Genomic DNA, 27722 nt, shown 5'->3' with positions numbered 1-27722 from the left:
GCAAAAGGTAACTTGCCAGCTCAAACCTTATGGACTCCAGGGCTTCAGCTCCCTGTCACAGCAGAGGGCTGGGCTGCCACGGGCACAGGCCACGGCACTGTGCTCAACACCAGCCAGAGTTTGGAGGGCACTTGGTGTTTGGAGGTGGAGTGTGCTCCTGCCATGGGGAGGTGTCAGCCCCTCCTGACGAGCTCCCTGCAGGGCCGGTACCCATCTGGTATGCCAGCACAACCCCTCTGGCTCCTCTGCCAAGTCAGACAGACTTCCTCACCCTCTCTGCACCTGTTGGGGACTCTGTGCCTTCCCTGCACATGAAGGCATCGTGCACTATTGCTGAGTAAAAGTCCCTTAGCAGATAATTTGCAAGCAATGCACAAAAAGTTAGTAATTTCAAGTATTCCATAAATGTCTATTTATGTGGTGCTGGTGATCCCTGGAAATTGAAACAGGTGCTCCCTGCAGTCCCTGCTGAATTTATGGATGTTAAAAATCAGTTTAGGTGTCTACAGAGGTGTACAGGGTAGCAGGGGCTGAATTTAAATCCTTCTGCCCTGGTGGAACAGACTGGACCAAGGGTAAAAGTGACCCCATTTAACTTGTGAGAGGACACACAGCTGTACCTCAGGTTGGAAAACCTAATACTTTCCCCCTCTCATTGCAACAACACACAGTAAGAAGGACTTTCTGCCCTGGAGGCATAGTGACCACTGCACACGCAGAGAGGCAGAGCTCCCAAATTGGGCTGGCACAGGCTGCCAGTGTGGTAATTGCTTCCCAAGGGTGGAAGTCTATTTTGGAGTGCTGGGGCAGGTCCCAAAGAGCTGCCCATCTCCCTGACATGGAAAGCAGGCTCCACACTCCTTGTGCAAAGAAGCATCAGGGTATACTCAGAAAGGAACACAATTTACCCCAGCTAATGACATGCAAAACATCACTCACACAGGATTAAGTCTTCCCAGACTACTTCCTCTGCTGTTTATGGTTTATGACCTCTGCTGTTAGGATTTTACTGAAGAAGTAACTCTACCTTCAGTTAAAATTGTGCCATTCAAGGGAAGATGCAAATCACGTAATCTCGTGGGATCAAGTTCACCAGAGCCATCACAAATGTTTGGCTTGTCAGCAAGTTCACAAGTTAGAGAGCTAATGTTAACTTATTTACACCTTCGTCCCATTACCTTCCCTCCAGGCTTCACCATCTGTGTATTTTTGCTGCAGTAAGACCCTGTCTTAAACAGTGGTCTGCCATTTAGCTTGCGTCTCACAGAGCCTGCTCAGGTGCATAAGGTAAGTCAAAGAAGTGCCAAAGTCCAGAAGTGAGGTATTTTCTCTAGCAGAAAAATAACAAAGACCCAACCCGAAAAAGATGAAGCAGCTCAACTCCACTTGAATAGAAAAGAAAGCGATGGCCGCGTCCATCTGGCAGGCAGTATGTAGCACACAACAGAATAATACAGCTACAGCTAGCAGAGAAAAAGGAAACTTTCCTGACAGCAAATGTAGTCCCAGTGTAGGAACATCCTGGCACATTCTGTTTGTTTTGTGAGATCTGTTAAGAGTCTATGGGACTAGAAAGACTGAGTTGTTCCCTACGTAGGCTCCAGAGCCCATGTTTGGACACGCACTCAGAAGTACATTAAATCAAATGACTGTAAGATGTTACCACCTCCTCGCAATTGGCAATGGCTTAAATTAAAGTGCTACGCCATAAATCTGCTGTAATTCATGATTAAGAAGTGGTCACATACTCATACCAGAAGTCGATGGGCTGTACCAAGCAATAATCTTGTCAACTGATTGACACTAAATTGGATCCATTCATTAAATAGAGCTGTAAATCACAGCCAGAAAAGGAATATACACCTTCCATATCTACAGTCAGGAAGTTAGAGGAGCCGCTGTGTGTCAAGAATTGAATATAATTTTCAATGTTAACTTTCTTTGCAACCAACCTCTACAGAGGTTTACCAATGCAGTTGGACAGCTGCTACAAAAATAATTTGATGCACAGCAGTGAAATGCACCTCACGTAATTTGCCATATTATTTCACAAATCCAGGTTATTTTTTATTATCATTTTTTAAAAAAAAAATTGGTTTCTAACTTTTCAAATTCTTTCTAATAAGAAATAATAAGAAACTGGCAGTCCCAGAATTAATAAGAAACAGACAGAGCTAATGGCTCTCCACGCCCAAGTGAAGACTTGTAGCACTGCATTTGCCTTTTGAAGAGGCACGGAGTTATTTGCCGATGGATAGCAGAGAGCAAGCTCTTCCAGTAATCTGAACACTTTGTTTATGATTACATGCAGGGTCAAGTATAATCTCCCACTGCTCAGTTAAATGGCAGCAGCTTAGCTGAAAGTGAATACTACCGTGCAAAGGTGTAATAAATTAGAAGCCACCTGGGTTGTGGAGTGAATGACAGCTGTCAAAGTCAATCTTAACACCTCTGATATAGCTCCCTGTCCACCTGATGAGCTTCCAAAGAAAAAGAGGATTTATAGTGTCCAGGAAAATCAAACTTATTGTTTTTTTTATCTCTCACAGTACTGCAGGTCGTTCAGAAGGAGGACTTCTGCAGGCAGCTTAAATGATAAATAGTGACAGATTCTAAGGAGAAATGATACTGGTATTAGCAGTAATTTCATTTGTTGCGAGGTTGACAGACATGATGAAAAGGAACATTCCTCTGCACCCACTGCTACTCCACCTCTGACCTTGGAGACAGCCGTCATGAGCAGCTCTGCTCTTTGCTCCCGTGCACACACAGTGTCTGTGACAGGCAGAAGCTAAAACCCCTTCAAATAACCTCCATCACAGCAAAACTACACAGTAGAAAATTGGTTGGATTAAATAAATCTGGGTAAAGTTTCTGTAAGCAATGCCTGACACAAACTGGAGTGGCACAGGAACACAACTCAGCCTGGCTTTCCAGAGTGTCTGAGACCACCTCAGAGTATATACACAACAGCTAACAAGGTGAAAACTTGAACCCCTGGATTACTGCTGCTATTCCATGAATGCCCTCACATGAGTCCTTGATGCCTCCAGCTTTAATGGTAGCCTTCTGATATACATTGAGCTTCATTTTAACTCTAACAACTTTATATTTCCAGTGTGCATATGATTTGCTTTTATTTGCCTTTTTTTTCCTCTTGGTTTTGTTTTTTTTTTTCCTCTTTTAAAAATCTTTCTGCTGTGTCAGTGTAAGAACAACTTTTAATGTTAATTTTTTTTTTCTGGCATTTTTTGATTATTGGGCTAGGAATTCAAGTGCACACTAGAGCAATATAACGGGGGATCTGTGCTGAATGCTGGGGGGCCTAATTAACCTAAGCCATGGAAGGTGTACACCAAAGGAAACTTGCTGAAAGGTTGCCAGTGGCAGCCAATGATACAAATGGTACACTAAAATTAACTAAGAAAAAGCTAGTCCAGTATAATAAATTGATCTAGGACCCCCAGGTGAGTAACAGTTAGCAAAGCTTTAGCCACTGTCTTTGCCACTACTGCTAGCTGGAAGAAGGTCCCCAGCATGGGGGAGGCAGAGACCAACTGCTACAGATAAATAACTGGAGAGATGGCAGGCTGCTTGCTGGGATCAATACTTAGGGTAAGTAAAAACTAATCCAAACCTTCATTCCAAGCTGAAGCTGGCCTTCCTGGTCAGACAATGCAGGAAAAAAGTCAATGGGATACACATAAAGCCATTTACACCCCACTCTAAATCTGTCTAACAAGCAAGTAACTTTTACCACTGGAGAAAAAAAAACCAAACCCTACAATCAGGTTCTTATTTGGCCAAAAAAAAAAAAAAGCATAAAAGAGCTGCAGGAAAACTGAAATAGTAGACTGATTATTCAGATTATTGTCTAAAAGGAAGCCTTCATCAGTTTTAATTCCAGTAGGTAGAAGTGGCTGCTACAAGAAATTCAACATGAAGATGATTTTCTTAGGTAAATTTTAAATTTTAAACTCTTACCCCTGATGGAGGAGAAGAAAATGTAGGACCTGGTTGGCCAAAGGATCTTGCTGACGTAGTGATAAAAGATGAGCCGACATTTGGTGGATAATCTAAATAGTGGATTACACACATTTAATGAAAATTTTGACTCATATTAATTGCATTAGTTTGCTCAGTAAGCAATGCCCTATTTATATAATAATTAATTTCATAGTCTCTACACCAAATTATACGCTGTTTTGTTGTACTGTGAAAACAAGTCACGGTCTGAAAGAAAAATAAATTCATACTTTGAAAGGCACAGCATTAACTTTTAGCCTTTCTGTGCACAACCTCTAAAAAGTTTTCCTCGGAAACTGGTATCACATTTCATTTAAAATGTCCACTTTTCCCCAGAGACTGACTTCCCTTTCAATTAAAACAGAGTGGTTTTAACTATTGTGCATACAACCATTCACCTTCGATACTAGATGGATTGAAAACTGCTGCAGTATTTGGTGATAAATGCAATGTTCCATCTGCTGAGCTTAACACACACCGGATACCAGTGCTGGAAGAGAAAGAAAAGAACTTCAGGAGCGTGCACAATGTGCCATAAATATTAAAGCATTATTATTACACAGAAAATTCCTAGTGTAAAACCACTGAAGTAAGGGACACGCTGTTAGAAATTCAGTTGGAAGAGTGTCTCTAAGATAATACTTACTTATCTGAAAAAGCCATACATTTTTGGATGTGAAGACTTCCCTTAACGTGCTGATCCCAGTCCTACATTGAAACAAAGAGATGATGAGCATAGGAAAAATCCTGAGACAAATTTACAAGAGATTAATTCTCCATTCAGTTTACCTTATTCTAAAAACAATACTGAGATGCTGAAGATCAAACTGTGATGCTGGAGCCAAGTGCACCTTCATCCAATGCATTTACTGATCATTATTTGTGGGTTAAACGATCAGTTACTTCACAAAGCTTCTCTCTATTAGTTTTTAAATCAAGTATATTTCTATTAATTCAGTTACTTCACTGTACCTGAAGAGCTCATCCTGCAAGGCGCTGAGCACCCTCCTGCAAGGTCCATAATGAAGGTGCTCAGCACGCAGGGCAGCCAGGACAGCCCTTATTTATTTCAATAAATTCGCAAAATTTGTCAAAGTACATTTAGCTATTTACACTTGATCCTAATGAGGCAGTGTATTAAATACCAACAAATAGATCAACTGAAACTCACCGTAATGACATTTCCCTGCCCTTTTAAAATGTTTAGGGAAAAAAAGAAATGCTCAGCATGCCCTAGACAGGGGCTGCTTCAGACCAGTCCTGTATCTGCAGTAACCACAGCAAAAACCCTTTTGCAAACAGCTGCTCAAAGAGTGAAAGGAAAACATGAAAGAGTAAATATATTCAAATATCTCAAAACCCTGGGGCGTGTAAGTATCAGGTACTATTTCATTTGCTGGCCAGCTTCCTTCCTATATACACGCTGCTGTAATATTTTTGTCAGGCTAGCATCAGTGTGAAAACAGATGCCTTTGAGGTTAGGTGCCGGTCCTCAGATGTGATGGAAAAGGCCATGAGGACCTGTTGAGCCGGGCTCACCAGGAGGCCAGAACAACGCCAGCCAGCGCCCACGTATGGCTGTGGGGCTCAGAGGCTTCTCCAGACCTGACCTATATAATGTGACCCAGCACACAGGCTCTCTGGGCAACTGGGAAGCTTCTTCTTGAGGGTAAGGTTGAATTTGGAGCTCCCTTGGCAGCATGAGCAAAGAAGTGGGAGCACGGGCTGCACTACACATGCTGAGCAGCTTCTTGCTTCCAGGCCAAAGTCGCTGGGTACCCCAAGTCCTAAATTTTCCTTAGAGCTACTAGAAGGAGGATGAGATCCCAACAGAGGAATTAGTAAAATAATTTCATCAAAATGTGGTGTTTTATTTAAGCAAGCTGCATCCACAAGGCTGTTAGGGGGAGGCCTTTGTGATGAGAAACGCAAAGAGAAAGGGAGAGGCAGATGAAACCACAGACGTGCAGTTACAACATCAGCTTGAGAAGCAGGGGATCAGCTTCAAGCTTCTCCTCCCCTCGCTTTGGGCCCATGAGATGAGCTGTGACCCGAGCCCGAACCTCACGTTTCTCACGCCAGCGCCGTAACCTCACCGCCTTTCACAGCGAGATGTGAAACAAATCCAGATCTTGAAACCCAGTAATTGCCATGAAACAGATGTGCGACACCCTAAGCAAAACTATGGCCCTTTGTTTCTGCTTCTCTCAGGGCACCTCCACATCGATGGACACTGGCAGCAAGGGGTGGTGGGAGCTGGCGGCCGGATCAATCCCCAGGCAGCCCGTTCAAGGGTCCAAACTGTGCCCCGCGAGTACCTTAAAACCACTCACCTTCAGATCGAAGATCTTCTTGTCGCACAGGGTGCAGACGTGGGGGAAGTGGAGGGGAACCACACCGCGGAGGTCACCCAGCTGGTGCGAGGGCAGGGAACGGGCGGGCAGGTCGGGCACGCCGCCGCCGCGCTCCTCCTTCTGCCTCATGCGAGGGCTGCCGAAGCTCTGCTTGCTGTGGTTGAGGCGGCCGAAGGCAGGGGGGGCGGCCGCACTGAACTTTGTGTCAGGTGTCGGCTCTTCAGGGTTGTAGAGCTCGTTTCTTATTTCATACTGCTGCTGACTTGCTGACGGCCACAGGCTGTCACCGGGCACGAGGTCAGGCTTGTTTTGGCTGGAGAAATTAGGGATATTTTCCCACTGGTTGCTTGTACCGCTGCCATGCAAGACGGGGCCGGGATCTCCTTTCGGATGGGAGCCCGCGTGTGGGTCGCTGGAGAAGGCCCGCGTTGTCCCATGCTGGGCAGCCCCATAGGCATCCTTGGGAAAGGGCGCCACTGCCTCATGCTGCAGCTGGCCAGGAGCCCCAAAGTGACCCTCATATCGCGGCCCCGCTGCCGAGGAGGCTGCGTGGGCGCCACTGCCAAGAAAGCCATGCTGGCTGGGCTGGTCCCCCTCCGAGGCATAGGCTTGAGGGACGGTGTTGGTGGCATTTTGCTTGTTGTACTCGTAAAAGCCCCCTGCGGCGGCAGTGGAGGTGGAGGTGCCCGCCTTGTTGAGACCCACTACCACAGGTTGCTGGCTGGAGGTGGGAGCCATGACACCTCCAAAGGGATTCATGACAATGGCATTGGGGGTCTGGGCCTGGACGGGCCCCAGACCGCTCCCCGGCGCAGCTAAGGCCGGGCTCTGGGTGGGAAAGGCGATGCCGCCAGAGGGGAACCTCGTGCCCGTGATGCCGGGCCCCTGCGGCGGTCCTGTGGCGTGGCCCTGAGGGGCGTTCATCACGGTGGGGTGCCTCAGCTGGTTGAAGAGCGGCTGGGACATGGCCACTTTGGAGAGCACCTGGTTGAGGACAGTAGCAGCGGCTGGGTTGTTGGTGACGGCGGTCTGAGCCAACTTCAGCCTGTGGAGCGTGAGCTGCGCCTGGAGCTGTGCTAGCTGCAGGCTCGCCGGCGAGGGGAGCAGGGGGTTTGGGGTGCCGACGGAGAACGGACTCTTCTCCAGGAGCTTGGCAGCACTGCAAAGGACCAGGATCTGGGTTAGCCGAATTCACCTGACGTCTACCTGCACTTGCCTTGCATGGGATACACAGCCATTTCTGCAGATACAGTTTATCTAAACCCAGGGAAAGCAAGGTGGCAATTGACAATGCAGCCATAATCTGTTGTCTTCCCTTCAACATCCACTGCCACGTCCCTTTCAATCAAAAAGTTACTAGGGAGACAACTATGCCAAAGATCTCTCTTTAAAGCCCCACTGCATCCCTCTGGATCAGGCTTTCAGCTCATTTTAAGTACCCCTAGGACTCACACATCTAATGGAGACCAGAAACAGTAGCAATACAAGCCCCAAATCTATGGGTTTTTTTCTCTCCTTTCTGCATTTTATGCAACCTCCAGCCTCCCTGCTGAGACATCACTGCTCCTGACTGATTTTGTGATGCTACCATTACTCACTTTTCCCATACAGCAGGAAGATGTGAAGAAAAGGACATCAAATGGGACTGTGAAGCCAGTCCTGTAGGTCCTTCGCACCTAGCACATCTGGCTGCATAAAGCAAGATGAAATACAGCAAATGTGTTTATTTTAATTGTTTACAGTTCTCATTTAATTAATCTTCATGGCAGCCTGTTCTGTAACAAAGTATATTGTTTCCCTGTTGTGCAGATGCAAATACAGAGGAGAGGAAAATAGCAAATTATTTGCCAGAGGCCAGAGCAACTACGAACAAACCATCCTGAAGAGTATTCCCAGTTCAGCTGGAATGTAAGGCAAAATTTCTGCAGTGCTAGCTGGTAAAAGTCAAGGTCTTTATACTGTCTAGAAATTAGAGGTGCATTCAGTGCTCTCCTTCAAGTCTCGTACATGGGATGAATAAATGATGACTAAATTGCCTGCTTGAATTCCAGAGCTGGGAAAATAGGAGATGGTATTTTCAGGCATATGGTGGTTCCCAGCTTTGGGAAGCACCTTTGGGACATCTCACCAGTTCATAGCACCACCACCAACCCTTCCTTCCCCTGTCCCATCAAACTCTGCAAACATAAAACAGGGGGAAAAAAAAAGCAAAACGGGTAAAGTCCAGCAAAGTTAAAAGGAGGAGAAATGTGATAATGGAAAACATTAGGCAGCACTAGCATCCAGGCAGCTGCACTCACCCTGTTTTTACTGCCCCCCCGCACCCTTCCAGGATGCCTCCTGCATCATCTGTGGCAGAGCCAGCCTGGTCTGTGTGTACATACACCATCCCGCGGCCACGCTCCCTCAGTATGTCATGCTGCCTACGCTTGGATACCATCTGCCATTTTCATGACCCCTACCAGAAAAATGTTAGCCATCATATTTTCCACCACCCAAAGCCTCTGCTCAAGGACAGCACAGCCACTCAGCACATCACAAATGGCTGTTCATTCTCAAAATGAGAGCAGAGAGCACTGGAGTAACAGGGATGTGGTCCAAAGCTCAATTAATTGATATTGTAAAAATGTATTGAGTTTCAGTTTAGGCCTTTCAAAGCAGCAGGAGCTATGCATCAACCGCCACGCAACCCTCACTGTTAATAATTGGCCAATTTGCTAAACTGCATGGATGAAGTTGTAGTTAATGATAAATGTCTTGTCAGCATGCTACATTTGAAAACCACAAATTAGGAAAACATCTGCTTAAATCCAAAGTATGACTAAGAGAAAATGAATGGGTTTCATATTTAACGTTCAACTTCCACTAGCAACTGCAAGGCACATCTGTCTCCCGAAATACAAAACACCGTTTGGATAAGTGCATCATTATGTAATGACGAGACTCCCTGCCAGCACAAGCTGACTCCAGTGTGTTTCAGAGCTGAGGTGCCTTTTGTTTTCCCGTGTGGTTTCCATCGCTTACTCTCTGACTTGCACTTATAGCGTAGTTTGCTGTGAATTTGATTATGGATGAGAGCCAGGGCGCAAGTACAGTCAAAACAACAAGGTAGGTCTCACAAATCTTAGCCCATGAGATGCTGAGGACCCACAAAAGCTACCGAGGAGCTCCATGGGGTGTGAGGGACTCAGCGAGCAGAGGATCCCACACTGGTGCGCACACTGTCATCACCGCTCAGGGACGTAGCACGACCCGGTGCCCAGGCTGTATTGTGCCACCGGCATCTGGAGCATCCTGGCTTATGATGTGTTGCATGGGACTTTCCACAGTCCTGACAATTGTTTCATTTTATAGCTGGTTATACCTTTTGTACGCTAAGTAAGCTGTAAAACTCTCTTTAAAAGTTTTATAGAGCACGCAAATAAGAACTGCCTGGTGGTCTTAAGATAAAAAGCAAAGCCAGCAGCCAGCATATGATGTTCTCAGGCTTAGGAGCTTCAGACCACTTCTGTTCCCAGCAATCTAATTCCACCATGCTGCAAGCCTACGCAGTAGTGCGCACATCCCGACAGCTGCAGCTGCTTCCCAACTCCAGCAGCTACCTGCCGGACACAGACATGGGCTCCCGTTCTCCACAGAAACCATCTCACTTGACACTGCCGCAAGCCCTGAAGCTCCCTCAGCCGCCTCATATTTCAGCCAACTTTGGAGCACTGATGTATATCTCTAAGAAATCTCCCAGCACATAACTAGTGCTCTGCCAGAGCTGAGCATGCCCGAGGCGCTTGCTATCCCCCAGCTCTGCAATAATTTCTGGGCTGTGCAGCTGGGCATGGGGAAGGCAAGGGCAGGAGGGCCCTGCACAGCTGCATGGGGGGCTTCCTGGGCCAGCTCAGGCCAACAGCTTTCGGGTCTTACTGCAGAGCAGGGCAGCTGTGCCTCCCAGCTTCATCCCCAGACTGCAAGCCAGCAGTAGGAAAAACTGGGGAGCTGCAGGGAGCTGCCTTACCTGCAGAAAAACAAATACCGTAAGGAGAAGGTGCAGCCTCCAAGATACTTGTGGAGGGACAGAATTAGGGTTGCTCCCATGCACCAGCAGGAATGGCCTCAGCTTCAAAATCCAGCTGTCTGTTATGAATTTCCAGATTTCAGGGTGTTTCAGGTTGCATGCTTTATCCTCCCACAGCAGAAACAGAATATTTTATCATCTAATCTAAGAAGGAAGGGCATGTTCATGGGTCAGTGGGAAAAGCAGATACGCAGACGGGAGGTTGGGAGAAGAGCTGTGCATCTTTTAGAGTGACACCCAAATTTGAGTATTTCTGTTCTGTTATGAAATACAGGACATAAGAGACACACGGGACTGGCGTGCACAGCTTTGAAAATGTCTTTCTCTCTTTCTGTTCTACAATCATAAATATTTATGTACTTGATAACATAATTTTGCAAATAAACCTGCTACAGATTTGCTAAACAACTGGAAACTGGATACACAAAGTGAAGATAGCACTCAGCTGAGGTGTTTTGTGGGGCCCGTTCACCACCCGTACACACACACCTCCCACCCCAGCTCGTCCTCAGGTTACCAAAACGCAGCCCCCGCCTGCTCGTGGGGGGTCTCTGCCACAGGATGATTCAAAGCAGCTGAATGAAGCTCTCATCCTCCATTGAGTGCCGAGGGAATTAGCCTGCGTCAGCCAAAGTCAGCTCTATCCCGCGCAAAACATTCCCGATTATAAGGTCAGCACTGTAAAAAGTAAACAGAAGTTGTCCTCTTCGTTTATTTATTTAACATTAGTTGTACAGCTGGGCTACACCAGCAGCCTCTTTGCACAACTAGGAAAACCAGAAAGGTTTTTTTTCTTTACCAGAATAATGACAGGCAGGAGCGCTGCCATGCAGTTTCCACAAAGAACTCCATAAACCAGGCAAGTTTTCGCACAGCTCTGGGAGACAGGAGTTGAAGATGTGCATCAACTATTGCAATTCTCACAATGAATTGTGAGCGCAAACACTGGCAAGGCTATATTGCTATAAATCAATTCAGCCCATCTGCTGCCCCTGTAATCCTTATTATGCTTTTAGCATCCAACAACAGCGAGCAACAGGCAGTGTCGGAGGTAAAGTATCTAGATGACTGGATTATTTGAGTAATCCTGTCTACCAGGGTGATGAAAAGGCTGAACACAAAACATATCTATTAGAACAGACTGATAACCTGGAGCTTGATTTTCAAATGACAAAAATAAGGATTTTAAAGTACTGCCCAGCACCTTTCAACATTTAGAAATAAATTTAAAAATCTGAACTAATAAAGTTATTATCCTAGCTGCAACTATTTCTTTAGGAAATACTTATACTCACAAATATTTCAAGTGTTGCATAGAGTGTGAATTTGCATATTTTAAAAAAAGGACTCTTTCATAGCAGAGCAGAATTTGTTTTCTTGCATTTTCCACTAAGCTCGCACATCCTCTAAGATCTTTGCATTCCCTCTCCATGATGTGTTTGCCTTTAGATATAATTACATCTACCTGTCAAAAACATTGACAGATAAATTTTTAATATTTTTTTGTTCCAAAATACGCACTTTTCCCCAAGTTGCCTGTATTATTGTGTTGATTTCAGAATTACAATGGCCAAGGATATTAAGATACCCAAGTATCCTAGATGTATGACTACTCTGCATTAGCACAGTATTAGATGTGAGACCATCTTTGCAACACCATGCTGGTTTTTCATCCATTAAAGCTGTTTGTGAATCAGTTTTTCTAACAGTTAGCAAATTTTGAATTTTTAATTCTGGACTTTTAAAGACATCAAAGAGAACCATTTCTTAATTATCCAAGCACAAAATCAATTCTATTCTGTTATGCAGAAATGTGAATATCCCTTCCCTGTAATGTATCATTTAAACACATGGGGCTGCCTTCTCTAAACTCATCCAAAACAATTGCCTCTGTACTAAAAAGAGCATATTAAAAAAAAACTTTAAAAGAAACAAATAAATTCTTACATAGGTAAAGCTGATAAGATATTTGGGGTAAATCTAGTCTTCAGATAAAAATGCACCATTTGACAGTACTTCAGTGAGATTACATGTTTGCGTGTGAGGACAGAATTCGGCCTCTTGAATTCAAGGGAACTGCAAAGCCGTATTTCAAACACTGGTAGAAGTAAAGGCAAAGTTCAACAATCTCAACAATATACATTAATTATTAGAATAATTTATTATTATTATGATATTTTATGTTACGCTGTTTTGCTGACCCCATTAAGAACAGAGAGTTTACCTTCATTTTTACTTGTTGAATAAACCCAGAACTTATGTCGATAAAGAGTGGTGCATTGGTTAAAATATGGGAACTTTTTCCTGTACTCTAGATTGCATCTGGCCAATACTAAATGACTGTTTCCTTTCTCATCAGCTCCGTAATTTCTTTGAGTTTTAGTGAAATTACTTTCTTGGTCAGAAAAGCTTGGAAAGTCTGCTGAAAGGAGAAAAACCCTCCACCTTTATAATTTAAGCTCTGAAATCATCTGCTGCTGAACTTTTTTTTTTGGCTGAATTCTGGTTAGAAATGATAAAAAAAAGAGATCATGTTTCACAGTAAGTTCAGCTAATGATGGGGAGCACTAAAAACCTTAAGCTACTTTAATACTTTTATAAGCTGCAAGTAAAACCCTTCTTATCCCAAATAACGATTTCTAAAGCCCTCCATTATACTATTGAGGGAGTAAAATAAAACATCAGCCAATGTATACACATGCTTTGCCAAGCGAGTTTTGCGTATGTTTGGCAATGGTAACCTCTATTATCTGGACAATCATCTAACCTAACAGTTAGCTGGAAGACTAAATATAAAATGTCATCCAATCTAACAGCTGAAAAACAAAATGTAAAATGTTATCAGAGCTGCTAAACTTGATGTTTACAGAGCTGATAGGAGTTAAGTACCTGCCTCCTACCAAGAGACCTTTTTGCTCATTTGAAACTTTCAGCCAAAATTTTCTCTGCCTTTGTTTATATGCAGAGAAGTCAGGCAATTTCCACTGGGAAAGGGACAAGATAAAGGGGCAAACACAGCAGCTGTATATTGGATAATGGTTGTGATCAGAGAAACAAAATTGGAAGTCATCTTAGTAGGACAGTTAGACCAGCTCCTGAGATGGGATCAAGCTGAACTCAGTCACTCTTGACATATTTATTGAATCTGCTCTTAGGACCATTCTTTGCTGGACATTTCATGACCGCCAGAGACAATTAATTGCTCAACTCCTCTTAGTTTTATAAAGCTCTTAAAGCCTATGGTGGCCCTCTGCTAACAGCATAAACCAGTCTTCCCATGCACACTGAGAAGGGTTTCTCTTACCTTCCTGCAGCTGCTATCAAGTCTTGTCTACAACCATCCCAGCTCCTTTCCCTGCACATTTTGTGCGTTGCATTTGTTGTTAATGCCCAGTCTGATTGCTTTTCTTCATAACAGCACAGCCCCCTCGACCTCCATTACACCCAGCTCCTTTCCTAAAGAGCTATTGCCCAGAGACATTGGTTGGGAGGGATCTCTGGAGCTCAGCTGCTGTGACTTCCCACACAGTACAGGCTAGCTCTGTCCTTTCTCCTTTGGACTGTCCAATGGATTTCTCATATCACCATTTCATAGTCTCCTCATCAATATTGCATCCAGGTTATGTCAGATCCGGTTTGCCAGGATTACTCTGGATTCCCGTGCTGCCTCCAGAGCACTTGTAAATCCTTTTCTCTTGGCACTAGTTGCAGATTTAGTGGATGCTTTGTTCACCCAAGTCATCAGTGGAAGTGTCAGATAGACTGAAGACTGTTCCTAAGAAGGGAACCACAGTGCACCTTTCCATTTTCTCTCCAATCATGAGTAATACAGAAACATCTTATCCACCTCGCAAGTTACGCTTTGCATGCTGAAGAGACCATACTTTTTTCTCCCTGATCTCCCTGACAGTCACTTCTGCTAAAAAAAAAAAAATTAATAATCACCTCTCCTATTTGCAGTTGCAAGAATAAAAGGGTGATCATCTCTGGCAAGATGGATTTCTTATTAACAACTCTTGTTGTATAGTTCTGGGAAAGTTGTTTTGGATTGTTGTTTAAAATCAACAATATGTTCTGGTTTCTTTACAGCAATATTTGCTTCTATTCAATTTAGCAGCTTTCAAATGCTGAATCCAGTGCCGTACACAACAATCTGGTCTTACAGCGCGAGAACAACAAAATCGGGTACCACCAAAGTCTGTGCTGGCCTTCACACCTCCTCCCCTGTTATCAGTATACATTTTACCCTGGAAATACATTTGTTACATTGCGTGTAACTCCAGATTGTATACTGGGCTTATTTCTCCCTCATGCAATGCATTTCTCCATAAATACTTAATTAGGTGAAGTTCAGCTCCTTTCAAGTAAGGGATGTAGCCCAGCGAATGTACCAGCTAAAACCAAGGTTAGGAGTAATGACTTTCAGAAGTTGGGAAAGTTATTGTTTTGTTCCGTGACATTTAAATGTTGTTTGGTTTTGATGATGGGCCATAGAACGTCAAGGATGTCTCTGAGGATTAGTGTGCACATGGGAACATGGGTCTACATTTTAAATTTCAATAGGTAGCCATGTAAATTCCTTTAGCTATACTGCAACCATCTATCCACAACTGCTTCCCAAGGAAATGTAAATCTTTATTTACTGATGTTAAAGAAATGTGTTTTAAAAAATTCATTTTAAATGCACACTAGATACTATCAGAAATAGCTATAGCACCAGATCAGTGCCCTCCATAACATGTTGTAAAGATCTAATTTAGCACAGAAATCGTGTCAGTTTTACAGAGCTTTCAGGGCATGCCGCGACGATCCGACAGTGCCACGCTGCCCGTGTCTGCCTCCCCAGCACCCTTCCCGCAACAGCCCTAACCATCTAGGCTTTCACTCCCCTTTATGGCGCAAAGACCGCTGCCCAGATTATCCCTGCCAACCAGCATCCCAGCAGGGCTCCTGTAAGAAGGGGTGTTAGGGGTCCCCAATAATCTCGTCACCCCAGCAGCCGCAGACCCCATGCAGACGACAGCGTTGCCATGCCCGGAGCCCTCTCCTGCTCCTGCCCCAAGCAGCCAAGGGCACAGCCCGGAGGTAGAGGGGCAAAGGAAGCCTTTTGGGAGGGGAAAAGCAGGGGAGAAGGTGGTGTGGACAGTAATGTAAATCCATAGGGCAAGTGAAGAGGCCAGGACAGGGATTAGCGCTGGCAGAGTTAGGTAACCCCAGCGGGAACGGGGCGAGAGGCTCCAGCAAACGCAGCCCTGCTTCGGGGCCCGTGCCTGCTGCTCTGCCGCACAGCTCGCTGCTCGCGGCGCTGCGCCCAGCCTCCCCTCGAAAAGAAAATAAATCTGGGGAGAAATGATCTGGAAAGCTTATTATAACTTAAGGAAAAAAATAAAATGCAGCTTTGGGAAAAAAAAAAGTCAGAAACCCTTCAAAGGCTTTTTACATGAACACATAGACAAATGCCCAACTGAAAAATAATCCTCAGCATATAGTACTTACTAGAAAAGATATTACAGTAATATCTCACCGCACCTTCTGCTAATGTGTTTTCTGCATGCTATTGTTATCCACTTCAAAAATAATAAGTTTGAGTGTATCAATATCTCGCAATGCCTGGAGGCACAGCCGTTTTCATCTGTGTGTTGAAAGTAGGAAGCATAATGTGGTAGGCAGATAATTCCTCATTTAAATAAACCATTTCTATTTCATAGTAATATAAGACAATATAAAAGCCCTTTTACAAAGGCAATATCTTCAGTTTGTAGATAGGAAAATGACACATAACTGTGGAAGGGTAAAGTACTAAGAAGGATTTTTATTTCTAAGTAGCGTCATTTATGCTCAAAGAAAGGATTGCCATTTGTGGAAAAAAAATATTAAACTCACCTTTTTTTTTCCCTTTTATTTTAAAATATTAGTCCCAATGATATATTTGAAAAGCTTAACGAAAAAGGATATTAGAAAATGAAGTCTCTAGGCAAACACTACTCAGCGTTCATAACGGTAATGGCACAGGCTACAGAAGTCACGCACAAACCTGTGCTCTTCTGTTTGTACCCTAGCTCAGCCGAAAAGCAACAGCTTGTGACTAAAAGTAACCCCAGGAGCATCAAAATAATTTCATAATTAATGTAGCATCACCACCTCCTCTAAAAGCTGTTTAAATGCTATGTGTCACCAATCGCCACAGCACAAGAGTGCACGGGGAGAAATGCTAGAATAGCTCCTATCTAAAGTGGCCAATGTGATTTGCTTTCTCTTGACTGCTAGTATTTAAAAATAGGCAATGTAAAGTAACACATTTAAAAAAATAATAAAAGAAAGCTTCACTTATTTTTAAATCAGATTTCTTAGTAGAAAACCAGAACCTCTGCGGATTTCCTAAGATATATATTATATATATATAACTACACACTTAGGCCTATTTCTCAGTTTTCCTTTTATGTATATTTTAAAGGCACATAAATGTTATAAATTCCTATTGTTTACATACCCGCACACATTACTGCTATACATAAATTATACACGAATCTTATGAAGCCCAGATCTAATTCAGCTGTTACCGAAGCGTGCTGCAAAGCCTTTCCCGATTTCACCATAGCAAGAGCAATGCTCCTGTATCCCATTTCAGTTATATTTAATTTAAACATAAAACATCAAAGAAGATTGCTCTCTTTTCATGATCTCTTTGAAATCAGCCTTTAATACTGGGCCATAATATTTGTTCTGTTACATGGAAGTAATATGCAGTATATTTTGTCCTAGAAGCTTTCATCATCTATTTTGCAACAAATGTTGCTCACTTTTTTCTCTAATGCATCCAATTTCTATGCTAAAGAAATTTTACTGTGAATCTTGAAAGATATATAGAAAGTTTTGTTTATTTTTCTTACGTTAAAGGGCAACAGTTGGTATGAATCAGACCTGAGCATGTCCCTTCTGGCAGAAAACAGCCTGTGCCAGATCTGCTGGAACTCTTTGGCTGTGAGAAGTTTAATTTATTGTCTCGAATAATAAACTGCCATTCAATCAACCTTGTGAAATAAAACATAAAACAGGCCGGTGCTTAAATCTTGAACAGGGACCAAAAGAGTTTCCCACAAAGGAAATAAAATTGGGAGAGGCATTTCATATTAAATAACGCCAATTATTTTATTCTCCCTTTTTGTCCGCCTTCAGTATTAATTAGGAGTAACTGACAGTTAATATGCTCCAAGCTCTGTACGGTAAAATTGATTAGTATACTAAGACAGAAAATAAGAATCAGTTTTTGATGAAAAATATCAGGTTTCAGAGCACTGCATGTGGCAGCTGTGAGGAAGGAAAAAGTGTGAAGATATTAACCCGTCCAGGACACTCAGCTGGGCATTTGCCCAGTCCTGCTGACAAAACCGTTCACGCAGACAACCAGCCACTACTTTTTGGCTAAGCAGTGCATTATTTCCTCTTAACTTCTGCTTGCTGGGTTTGTCCATTTTTACTACAATGCTCTGCTCAGTAGCTATAGTTTGTATGTCCAAGTGGCTTATAAGGCTAAGGAAAAACAGGCTGTAATTCATTCCACTGGCCTGCGTAGTAGATGTTACATCTTGTGTTACGGATGTATCTTTTAATCTCAATACGCTCCTGGACTCAGATTCGGTTTTCTGTGCGAAAAGATGTCTAAGAAAGTTGTGACCGCTACTGTTTTTTTTTTTAAATATATACTTATTTTCTTTAAAATTATCTTTTTTTTTATTTCCCAGGCTTTACTTCCAAAAAATAAAAAGCTGTCTTGAAGTACAAAGTATCAATTATTTTAAAAACAAACAAACAAAAAGACAAAACAAAAAAAAAATGTTGCTCTGATTCTTTTTTTTTTTTTATCTCAAGGAACTCTATTATTAGTCTAATGAAAGTATTTCCAAATTCAACCATCTTTGAAATATTTCAGTATTTTGACATCTTTCACATTTTTCAAATAATTCTGTGCCCACTGGTTGCAAACGACATAAAATCTAATTCTGCTTTGTGTCTACTCACACAGACTATGAGGCTTATTATAGGGTGGTTAACCATGGCAAATCAATGGGATACAATTCAGTATGGAATGTCTTTTAAAGTATAAAAGCCCTGGTATTAGAAAAAAAGCTAAGTGCTATAAGAAGCTACTGCACAACCCAGATCGTATCGTTAATTTGAAATCCCAGTTAGCTGTTACCGCCAGAGCTGCGCATGCCTGCCTTTCCTCTTCGCTACAGAAAGCGCAGTACTTCAAAATTAAATTTTAAAGATCGCTAAGATATTCTGCTTGGCAGATTAGCGTCTCTCTTCGCTGGAGACGGGGGAGACAGGCGTTTCAGGGCGGCAGTGGGAGGACACGGGTGGCACGACGCGATCCTACCTTCTTGCAACATATAGGGCTGGCGGGAGCAGCGAGCTGGTGCGGAGGAAGCGTGGCCACGAGCCGATGTCAGCGTTGCGCGCATGCTTCCTGGTAACATCCCGCTGACATTCTACCTGCTCTCTGTGCCCCAACTATTTACAAGCTTCCTTCCAGAAAGTCACAACTTTAGGAATGAAAAAAAAAAAACAACCCACCCCACCCCAAATGGAGGACTGGAAGGCGGATCACGTGGCCGCTGGGAGCCGGTCTTGTTGCATTACACGCAACAAGTGTGGATGGCAAACAATATCGGTTGATGTTTATGCCATATGTTCTCGGTCTCTTCACGTATCAGCACCAAAATCCCATTTCTGCACAGTGTAACGCCATGGGATCCTACGGGGGAGAGGGTCACAGTCTAATTAGGTGAACTGTGGAAAAAATGCAGCACACTAACGAAGACCAAGAGGGACTGACTTTTACAGAGTGAGCCCTTGCTCTGGAAGGAAACAAGCATTACCCAGCTAAAGTTTTAACAACTTCTTAAAACGTGCACTCATGTACATCCTGTTTTAACCTCTGAGCAGTTTGCCTGGGATGAGACTTGCTGCCTCCTATGGACAGTTGAGGTTTTGAGGAAAGACGCTGTTGTTATTTGAGCTAATGTTATTGCTGAAGCCAGCTATCTGCCTTCTCGGAAATGGTCCACAGAAAGGAAATTCATCATCCAGCACTAATCCACTGCCCCAAATGCATACGAACGCTCACCTGCACCACAGGCTCTGTTGGGACTCTAAAGCAAGGGCAAGAGGCAAAGCAAAATCTGCACATCCTTAATGCAGTATTGGACGGATTACCTCAGCGGGTCCCTCCTCAGTGCCGATCCATCCTCGTTAAACCAAAGCTTTTGAAGACCAAGCTTTGCAAGACCTTCCTAAACCAAAATATTTTATACTTTACATCTGGATGTCAAAATTATTGATTTTATTGATCTTTCCCGTGCATCACATTACTCAAAAATTAACATAAACATAAAAATTAACATAAACATAAAAAGCCTTCCTGTCCCTGCTAACATACCACAGTGTATACGTCAATAAGAAATAAATAAGCTGTTCTCCCATATCCAAAAATCAAAATAAGCCAGATATTCCTATTTTTGCCTAGGGTGCATTAGCCGCTTCAGCCCATCAGACCACACTCTTCACAACTGTTTAGCTGGCCACTCTACTAAACTCTTGGCACACAAGAGCTCATTAAACTTTATTTCTGCAATTAATAGCATTAGTCTGGAAATCTTTTGCAGTAGCAGTGGAATTCTACATGTGACATGATCCTTCTATGGAAGATGCTGTTTCCAAAATTACTTTGCACTAAGCTAAACCACAAACTAAATCAGCCTGTGAATATGAATCTCTTACCTTAAAAAAAAAAAAAATTGTAATTCTGTAATACTTCACACTTGCTCAATTTCTAATTTTCTTTCTTGTCTTCTTTCCTTCTTCCCATGCCTCACCAGAGCACTCTCCCCACCTCTCCAAAGGAGAAAACTCCTGTTCAAGTGTCTGTCTTTTCTCCAAATAAAAAAAAGCCTGATGTTTAAGAGATTGCAAAGACTGTGACTGAAAGGGGAAAGGCGCCTAACAGGTGGTCCAAGGGTGTTCCTTCACACATGCAACTCCCATCAGGAAACAGCCAAAAATTCTGGGGAAGGAGAAGGGATTAGGAAAACCTATGGGGCTTTTCTACAGCCTGTTGCATCTCACCCCAGCACAGACGCCCCCACGCTCTCCTCTCCATCTGCATTGCATTAAACAGGGTGAAGAAACACAAACCAACTTTCACTTGAATCTGAACTCTCCATTTCGTGTCACCCTCAGGACAATCACGTGAAACACATGTGGCGAGTTCAGCCTGGGAACCACGTTGGGACCTTTCCGGCCAGGAGCAGAGCTAATCCTCACTGCTGCCCGCATATGGTTTGGGACTGAACGCTGCAGGTTCCTCCCAGCCTGCAGCTGCTGGCCCAATTGGTGGCATGGGCAGGGACAGCCAACTGGACTGTGTCAGCAGATGGACTTGCATTTTTTCCACCGCCTTGGAGCTGGCCAATGACGAAGGAAAACGAAGTGAGTAACACAGGCGATTTGATTTCAGAAAACGCTACCTAGCATGCAGGCTGCATGCTCGCTGATCTCTCCTGAGAGGGAAAAAACTCACTCTCTCAGCTTTACGGTTTTCCTTAACCTGCATTTTCATCTGTCATCAGATACTTATGTTTCACTTCACACCCAGGGAAAGAACTTGCCCCAAAATGACAGTGTTCCAGGCAATCCGGCAAATCTCATCCCTGTGGCATGTCCTTGCCTCATCTATCTGCTGAGCTGAGGAAAAAAAAAAGAAAAAAAAAGCAGCTAGTCCTTTTCCCACCCCACCCCAAGGAAAGACTTGCCATTTGCCATTCAGAATAAAGCAGTTGACATTAGCTGCAATGCACCTTTCTAGTCTTTTTTGCTACCTTAATTAAAAGTGATCAAAAATAAATGTAACTTTTGAAAGTCCATCCACTTTAGAGAGAGACGGTGAAGCCTCTCTAGTTAAATTTCAGCTAGGAGCCTCTTCGTTGTTTTCAGATAGGAATGATGTGCTAGTCTCAAAACCCACCTCGAAGGCACATGCAAGGTCTCCCAACTGCCTGACACCCTCTGCTAAGGTAATACAATCCTTCCACGGGCTGGTGAGTCTAGAAAGTCTCACGGGCAGTCTGAGTATCAGTTAGGGTAAGGAGAGAAAAAAAAAAAAAAAAAAAAAAAAATTCAGACCACTTGTGTCATAGGAAAAAAAAAAGGCAAAGATGAAGTAATACAGCTGAGAACAAATTTTAACTGAGCAGATGCCACATGTGGAGAGAAATCATTGAGTCAAAGGCAGTAACATATCTGATGAGGAGCTGTAAGTCCTGTGGTGCAGCTTTTCAGGAAATTTTGCTCTCTAACACTACTTGGGCATTGTTTAGGCATGACTTTCTAATTCAGAGGTCAATCTTTTCATATAAATTGCCTAGTGTAATCCCTGGACTCTAATATCTTTCGATGTATTTAAAAATATCTTTTTATTACAGCAAAATCAGATTCTGCCCCTCTCTCCGGAGCTTCTGGATCCTAGTATTACTGTAACAAAAAAACATCAGTACATCATTTGGAAAACATCCTGAAAAAAGTCAGATGCATCAACACAAGCCAAGCAGAGTTGTGATGGATCAATCTGAATATTTAAACGGCAGAATTAAAAAAAAAAAAAAAGTTGGACAGAGATCTCCAGATATGGGACCATCCTCACTCAGAGAGGATTATCGAATAAACAACACATCCTGATGTCTGGATGGAACATGAGCCTGAAAATCCCCTGGCATAAACCACTGTCTACAGGGTGGGGGCTGGGAGAAGCCTATCTTCATATTCCATGAAAATGAGCTTTATAGTCATGCTTTCTATAATACTCTAAGAAATGAGACAGAGTTGTGGCTTGGATCTGCTGTAAGAATTCCTGTATTTCTGTAACAATCAAATAATTTCTTTAAAAGAAGTTTGCTACACCCATCTCAACTTCTATAACGACATACACAGTGAAACAGAGCGGTGTTTTCTTCCCTCAAGAAACAAGAGATACAGAAGTCGGCTTCACAGTTCACATAGAAAATTTCACATGCAGAGCCAGCCACTCCTCCTGAGCTCTCATCCTGCTCTGTGTAGTAATATTCAAACAAATAACTAAAATCAATCCAGCTACAATTTTTTGCAGCCAGCATTACAGCCCTGATTTGGCCAGGACAGCAAACCAGCTTCCTTACCGGGACTGGAATCAGACAACTTCATCTACAGCTTCTGTAGAAGAGACAGGAAAACTGAACGTCTGTGTCACATGTCTTTATCTCAACTAAGAAATTAAGGATCAGAAATACGCCACAGAATTGTGACTCCAAAATTTTTGTGTGCCTGGACATCAACATTTTTGGAGAACCATTAGCAAACACATTCAAAGTTTATAAATACTTTTTGACATGACATCAAGAAACAGTGACAAACATTATCACAGTCTTGTAGGATTACGGGTGCAACTGCTGTTAGATATTAAAACAAGCCCATATCAGCATTTCTAAGTTTTTTTTTCCATTTGCCCAAGTGTCTGTAGAGAGTGCCGCTGCCGGGGTCAGGCAGTCCTGCTCCCTGGCATCAGACCTGCTGGGATGAACTGCAAAGGATGACATATCTGTGTTACACCTCAGGTCAGACTGCACTGTTTAATGGTCCTTTCTAGTCAAGAAAACCTCTACCAAGCTGAGGTGACAAGCAAGCGCGTCCCCCCGAATGCCCGGAAGGATGCGTGCAGGATTTGGTCATGTGTCCACCATCCACACTCTCTGTAGCTGGTTCAAGTACTGCCCTAATCAAATATTTTAATGCAAGTATTTTAGCTCTGTAGAAAATACGATTTAGCAGAGAAAATAGATTTTTTTAAACAGGACCAGTGAATTCCCAGTCACCCATGTGTGCAATGCGGGCTGAAGATCTTTCACTGCAGAGAAACACTGGCCTCCTGCACCACTGCCAGCCAGTTCCCATCTACAAGCAGAGGATCGTTATCTGTTTAATGATGTTTTTCCTACTTTTCCGTTATTCCTACTTGGTTTTCTATTGTAGTCCACAGCGAATGCAGTGGTTCATTGTCACACAGGGAAACAATCTGGTGGATGGAACAGCAGCTGAGGACAGTGCAAGTGTTAATCACAACGATAAAGAGATCTTGAGCAGTTTCCATAGGTGCCATGTTTTTTAATTACCTAATTGGACTGCTTAAAAGCCTCCAGCACAACAGATCAGTCCTTAAGTTTCTCATCAGATTTAGTAAACCTCCAGTCAGGTCTTCTGGCTGTGATCTGGCCTGTGGTCTCTGTGTCAGCAATACTATCAGATGCTTTCACACTTAGATTTGTCTATTGAAGGCAAAGCTGATATCTCCATTCCTGGAGTGGGTTCCTTTGCACCATTGGAGTTTGAAAGAGAATAATTCACACAATAAACTCTGCTGCCCACACCAGCATTAGGATATGGATAACTTAAAGAGGGCTACCTAGACGTCATTGATGAAAACTCAGTAACAAAGCATGTAGTTGGCTTTTGCCTCATTTGGCCATACATCTGGAAAAGAAGGACATGGTCAGGCAGGCTTTCACCAATACAGGATAGCGTTTACTGCAAGACCTCTTGTATCTGCTCAGCTATTTCACCTAATACAACACAGAGACTCTGTACAAATTAAGAGTAAGTATTGCAGAGCTGTCATTAATTTGAAGCACAGGAAAGACTCATTAATTTTCTCCTCTAGGAATGAGTGTGGCTCATTGCATGGGGATACCACAGCCCAACTCTTTGGTAGCTTTGTCAGGAGCATCCAGAGGTATTCAAAAAAGCTCCTTCCCTGTTTTGTCTGTCGCTCTTGAGGGATGTGATGGAGACAGCCAGTCCCAAGTGCCATCTGCCACAGTACATGTGAGCGTCACACTCTGCTGCCCCTTTGCATGCCTGGCTGGATTAGCCAATGTCAACAAGATAGTTACACCCTTCCCTAAATGGGCACCCGCGGGGCGTCCAACTCCATACGCACCACAGGGAAGGCACGGGGGGCGGGATGGACAAAGCACATGATCGAGGCCTTTGGGAAGCAACGCCAATCAATTTCTGACTCTTGAAACAGGATCAGAGACCCTGGGAGCAAAGCCAGCACGTTCCCCTGGGGCAGAGTCAGACACGCTGAGCAGATTTTGTCCTGAATAAAAGTCTCCCGACACCAAGGCGTAAGACAGCCCAGCATTTCAGTGCTGCCAGCCTTTTTGCTTCCTCGTCTTATTCTCTCTAGGGTTTACATAGCTGGCTTGGTGAGTACTGTGGCACTTAATCATCCAAAAGTGATGCTGAAGAGAAAAGGCTCAACGATCTGCCCAGTTTGGAACATCTCCAGGTTCTGTATGTGGTGCATGTATCACCGGCACCACGAAGGCATGAGACAGTGGGGAAAAAAGCCAGATTGTACCAGGTGCTTCCCTCGTCCATCGCATGCTATGTTTGCTCTGGAGAAGGCTGCTGACCCAGGGCATAAGTGAGGACACACTGGTGGCCCTCTTGGCCTCCTGATCTTCAGGAGAGAAGGGGGACAAGCAACACGAGGTCTATAAACAGACCACGCAGTGGATAGAAGTGTTTAAAATGAAGCTAAAGTCAGGCTCAAAGATGCCCTTAGGTAGGGGCTGACCAGAAAATGAAAATGTCAACAAGAACACGAGCAGGGTGGTTTAGTTAGAATATATGTTCTTCCATCTAATACATTCACCTTAAGAAAAGAAAGATATGAAAGTACTTTAACATAAAGCAGCTGAATGTAAATGTGAAATGCTGCATGAAAATATCAGGAATAAGCCTGAGTTTTAAGTATCAATATTAACATACAGGATGAGCCATTTTATATAACATCTCCCCTCTGCTTCTCCCCAGGAAAACATGCTGATACGGGCTGGGAAATCTGAGGAGCAGCTCATGTGATGCAGAGTTCCGACATTCCCCCAGACGTGACTAAGCTTAAACAAGTGGCATTATCTGGTGCGTTTGAAAGCAAGATGTGAACAACATGATCGTGGGGCTTTTTTTGGTACCACACAAAATGTTCTCGTTTGGATGGGGTTTTGAAGAGAAGGATACTACAAACAAGCTAAAATTTGCCTGCGGCTTTCATAGTCTTGCCAGTCTGAACTGAGCAGAGAGTGCTGAGAGTTAACAAGATGGATGTAAAGAACAGTAGTTCTGTGAAAATGCCTATAATTGAGCTGACACTATATACCACTACAAAAATAACTATGATTCCTATTACGGAAAATATAACCTTATCTAGAAATAGAGCCTAAAGTGAGCACTCTTAGTCAGTTTTGTAAGTTTTACATCATTACAACTATACTGATATTTAAAGTCTGCTGCTTCCAAATGTAGAATTAAATAGTGGGTCATCACAAATACTATTTTCCTATCGTGAAGCTGAACACGTAAGTAAGCTTTGTATTAACTGAAAAGTGAATACAAGGAAAATGAAAATAACTGTATGATGTGAAGCCCAGATGCTGTTACTCTCAGGAACACCAAGCTGGAACAGCACCTAAGCCCCTGTGCAAGCCCACCCTGAAGGCTCACAGTGCACTGCCCAGAGCTCCTGCATGGCAGTTTCTCTTATCCTTAGCGTGTGATTAATTTTGTTCTACATTCATAGGGACTTAAAAAAAAATTATCAAGATTACAAATTAAGACTTCTGCTTTTGAAGAAACTAGAGCAAAAAGGTCACTGTCCTGGTTAAAAATAGAAGGCCAGGTCTGAGCTCTGGGCATCAGAATAATTCCTTTAACAACAACAAAGCAATGGCTCCAGCTGACTTTTTATTGCCAAGTCCTTCAAAAAACCTTACCTGTCTTGGTAGTAATTGCAGGGGTATAACTACCTTCCTAAATCTGATATAATCAGAAAGTTCATTATTTTGTTATTGGTGGGGTTTTGGTTTGTTTGTTTGTTTGTTTTGCATTTCACTGCATTTAGACCAAAAAATCAGAGGGAGCCCTCTCACTTTCCGGATGAACTTGTGCACAGAAAAGAAGCACTTCAGGTTCAAAATCCTTTCCTGCAAACACAAATCTCTTGTAAAGCACTGTACCTTTTCACTAGTTCTAATTGTTTTTAAAAGATTTTCAAAATCGTTATGATGTGGAGTTAAACACATCCTCTTCAATACAAACGAATGCATTTTTTTTTCTATATAAAGAAACTTGTCATTTCTTATCTTTCCTACCCAGACTTTTGCCTTTTACTCAGCAACTAATTGAGATGCTTGCTGGCTGATGCTGCCACCCAATGGCTTTTTAGCCATTAGCAGCTTAAAAAAAAAAAAAAAAAAAAAAAAAAAAAAAGGCAGTTGTAAAGTGGAACCAGTTCTGCTTCTGCTACAGGAACAGAACGTGCCTGGGTAGGACACTTCCACTCAAGAGATCTTATGAAAAATGACTATATAAAATACATGTTAAAAATACTCATTTGAGGAAGGTGGAAATGGAGCAAGTTCTCAGAATTTCAGCTGAATATTCTTACTGGCATCTCCAGCAATAAACACAGGTGAGTGACTCACTTGTGCGGACTCCAGCTCCTGCACCCAGTACTCAGCCAGGCACTTTGGAAGATGTTCCCCCTCTGCAGAAGAAGGGATATAAAGAGCTGCTTTCTCCTTTCCCTTGCTCCCCAGTCCCTCATCAGAACCAGGTCCTGCCTCCAGGCATTTTTTTTTCCCCAGACATTTAAGAACCAACCCAGATTTTCAAATGGAGGAACTCAGCGCTCAGTTTACACAGTAAGAAAATACTTATTCCCAGGTGCTGTGAAAGGCTCTGCATGTCGGACGGGGGAAGCTGCGTGGAGAGTAACCCACAAAAACTCTGCAGGCAGCCATAAGCCTGCCTACGCTTTAGCCCTACCTGACATAAAGCAAATACTGACTGGCCCTTGAGAGGATTTAATTATCATAGAATCATAGAATGGTTAGGGTTGAAAGGGACCTTCAAAGGTCATCTAGTCCAACCCCCCTGCAAGGAGCAGAGGGAGAAGGATCCAACAAGTTGTCTTGAGATCTCTGGATATGTATCTATGCAGAGAAAGAAAAAGGGTCTTCAAGAAGAGCAGCAAAAAGAATTAAAAGGCCAAGATTGAGGAGAAATAGAAAACTCTGGGAGCACAGTCCTCACCAGGACAAATCCCAGACAATCCCAGACAAACGTCAGCCTCCTGACTCACAGCCGAACACCAATGCCCAGCAGCAACGTGGGACAAA

At 43.3% G+C, this 27722-nt stretch overlaps 1 protein-coding gene across 3 annotated transcripts in view; it reads right to left on the bottom strand.

Annotated features, from left to right (window-relative positions):
• Positions 1 to 27722, bottom strand: part of RBM20 (RNA binding motif protein 20) — a 108128-nt gene that overhangs the window by 20813 nt on the left and 59593 nt on the right. For all 3 annotated transcript variants that reach the window (XR_015259073.1, XM_086752305.1, XM_086752304.1), the window contains exons 2-5: positions 6360 to 7539; positions 4673 to 4734; positions 4425 to 4516; positions 3985 to 4076 (exon numbers count right to left, since the gene is read on the bottom strand). Coding sequence is in view for 2 of the 3 variants with exons in the window: in XM_086752305.1 (XP_086608431.1) it covers positions 3985 to 4076; positions 4425 to 4516; positions 4673 to 4734; positions 6360 to 7539 (1426 nt within the window). In the remaining variant the exon portion in view is untranslated. The remainder of the gene's footprint in view (positions 1 to 3984; positions 4077 to 4424; positions 4517 to 4672; positions 4735 to 6359; positions 7540 to 27722) is intronic.

This window comes from Chlamydotis macqueenii, chromosome 7 (assembly GCF_036417535.1).
Source record: "Chlamydotis macqueenii isolate bChlMac1 chromosome 7, bChlMac1.mat, whole genome shotgun sequence".
Taxonomy (NCBI): Eukaryota; Metazoa; Chordata; class Aves; order Otidiformes; family Otididae; genus Chlamydotis; species Chlamydotis macqueenii.
Note: the sequence above shows the minus strand (reverse complement) of the source record. Positions and strands in the feature narration are given on the sequence as shown.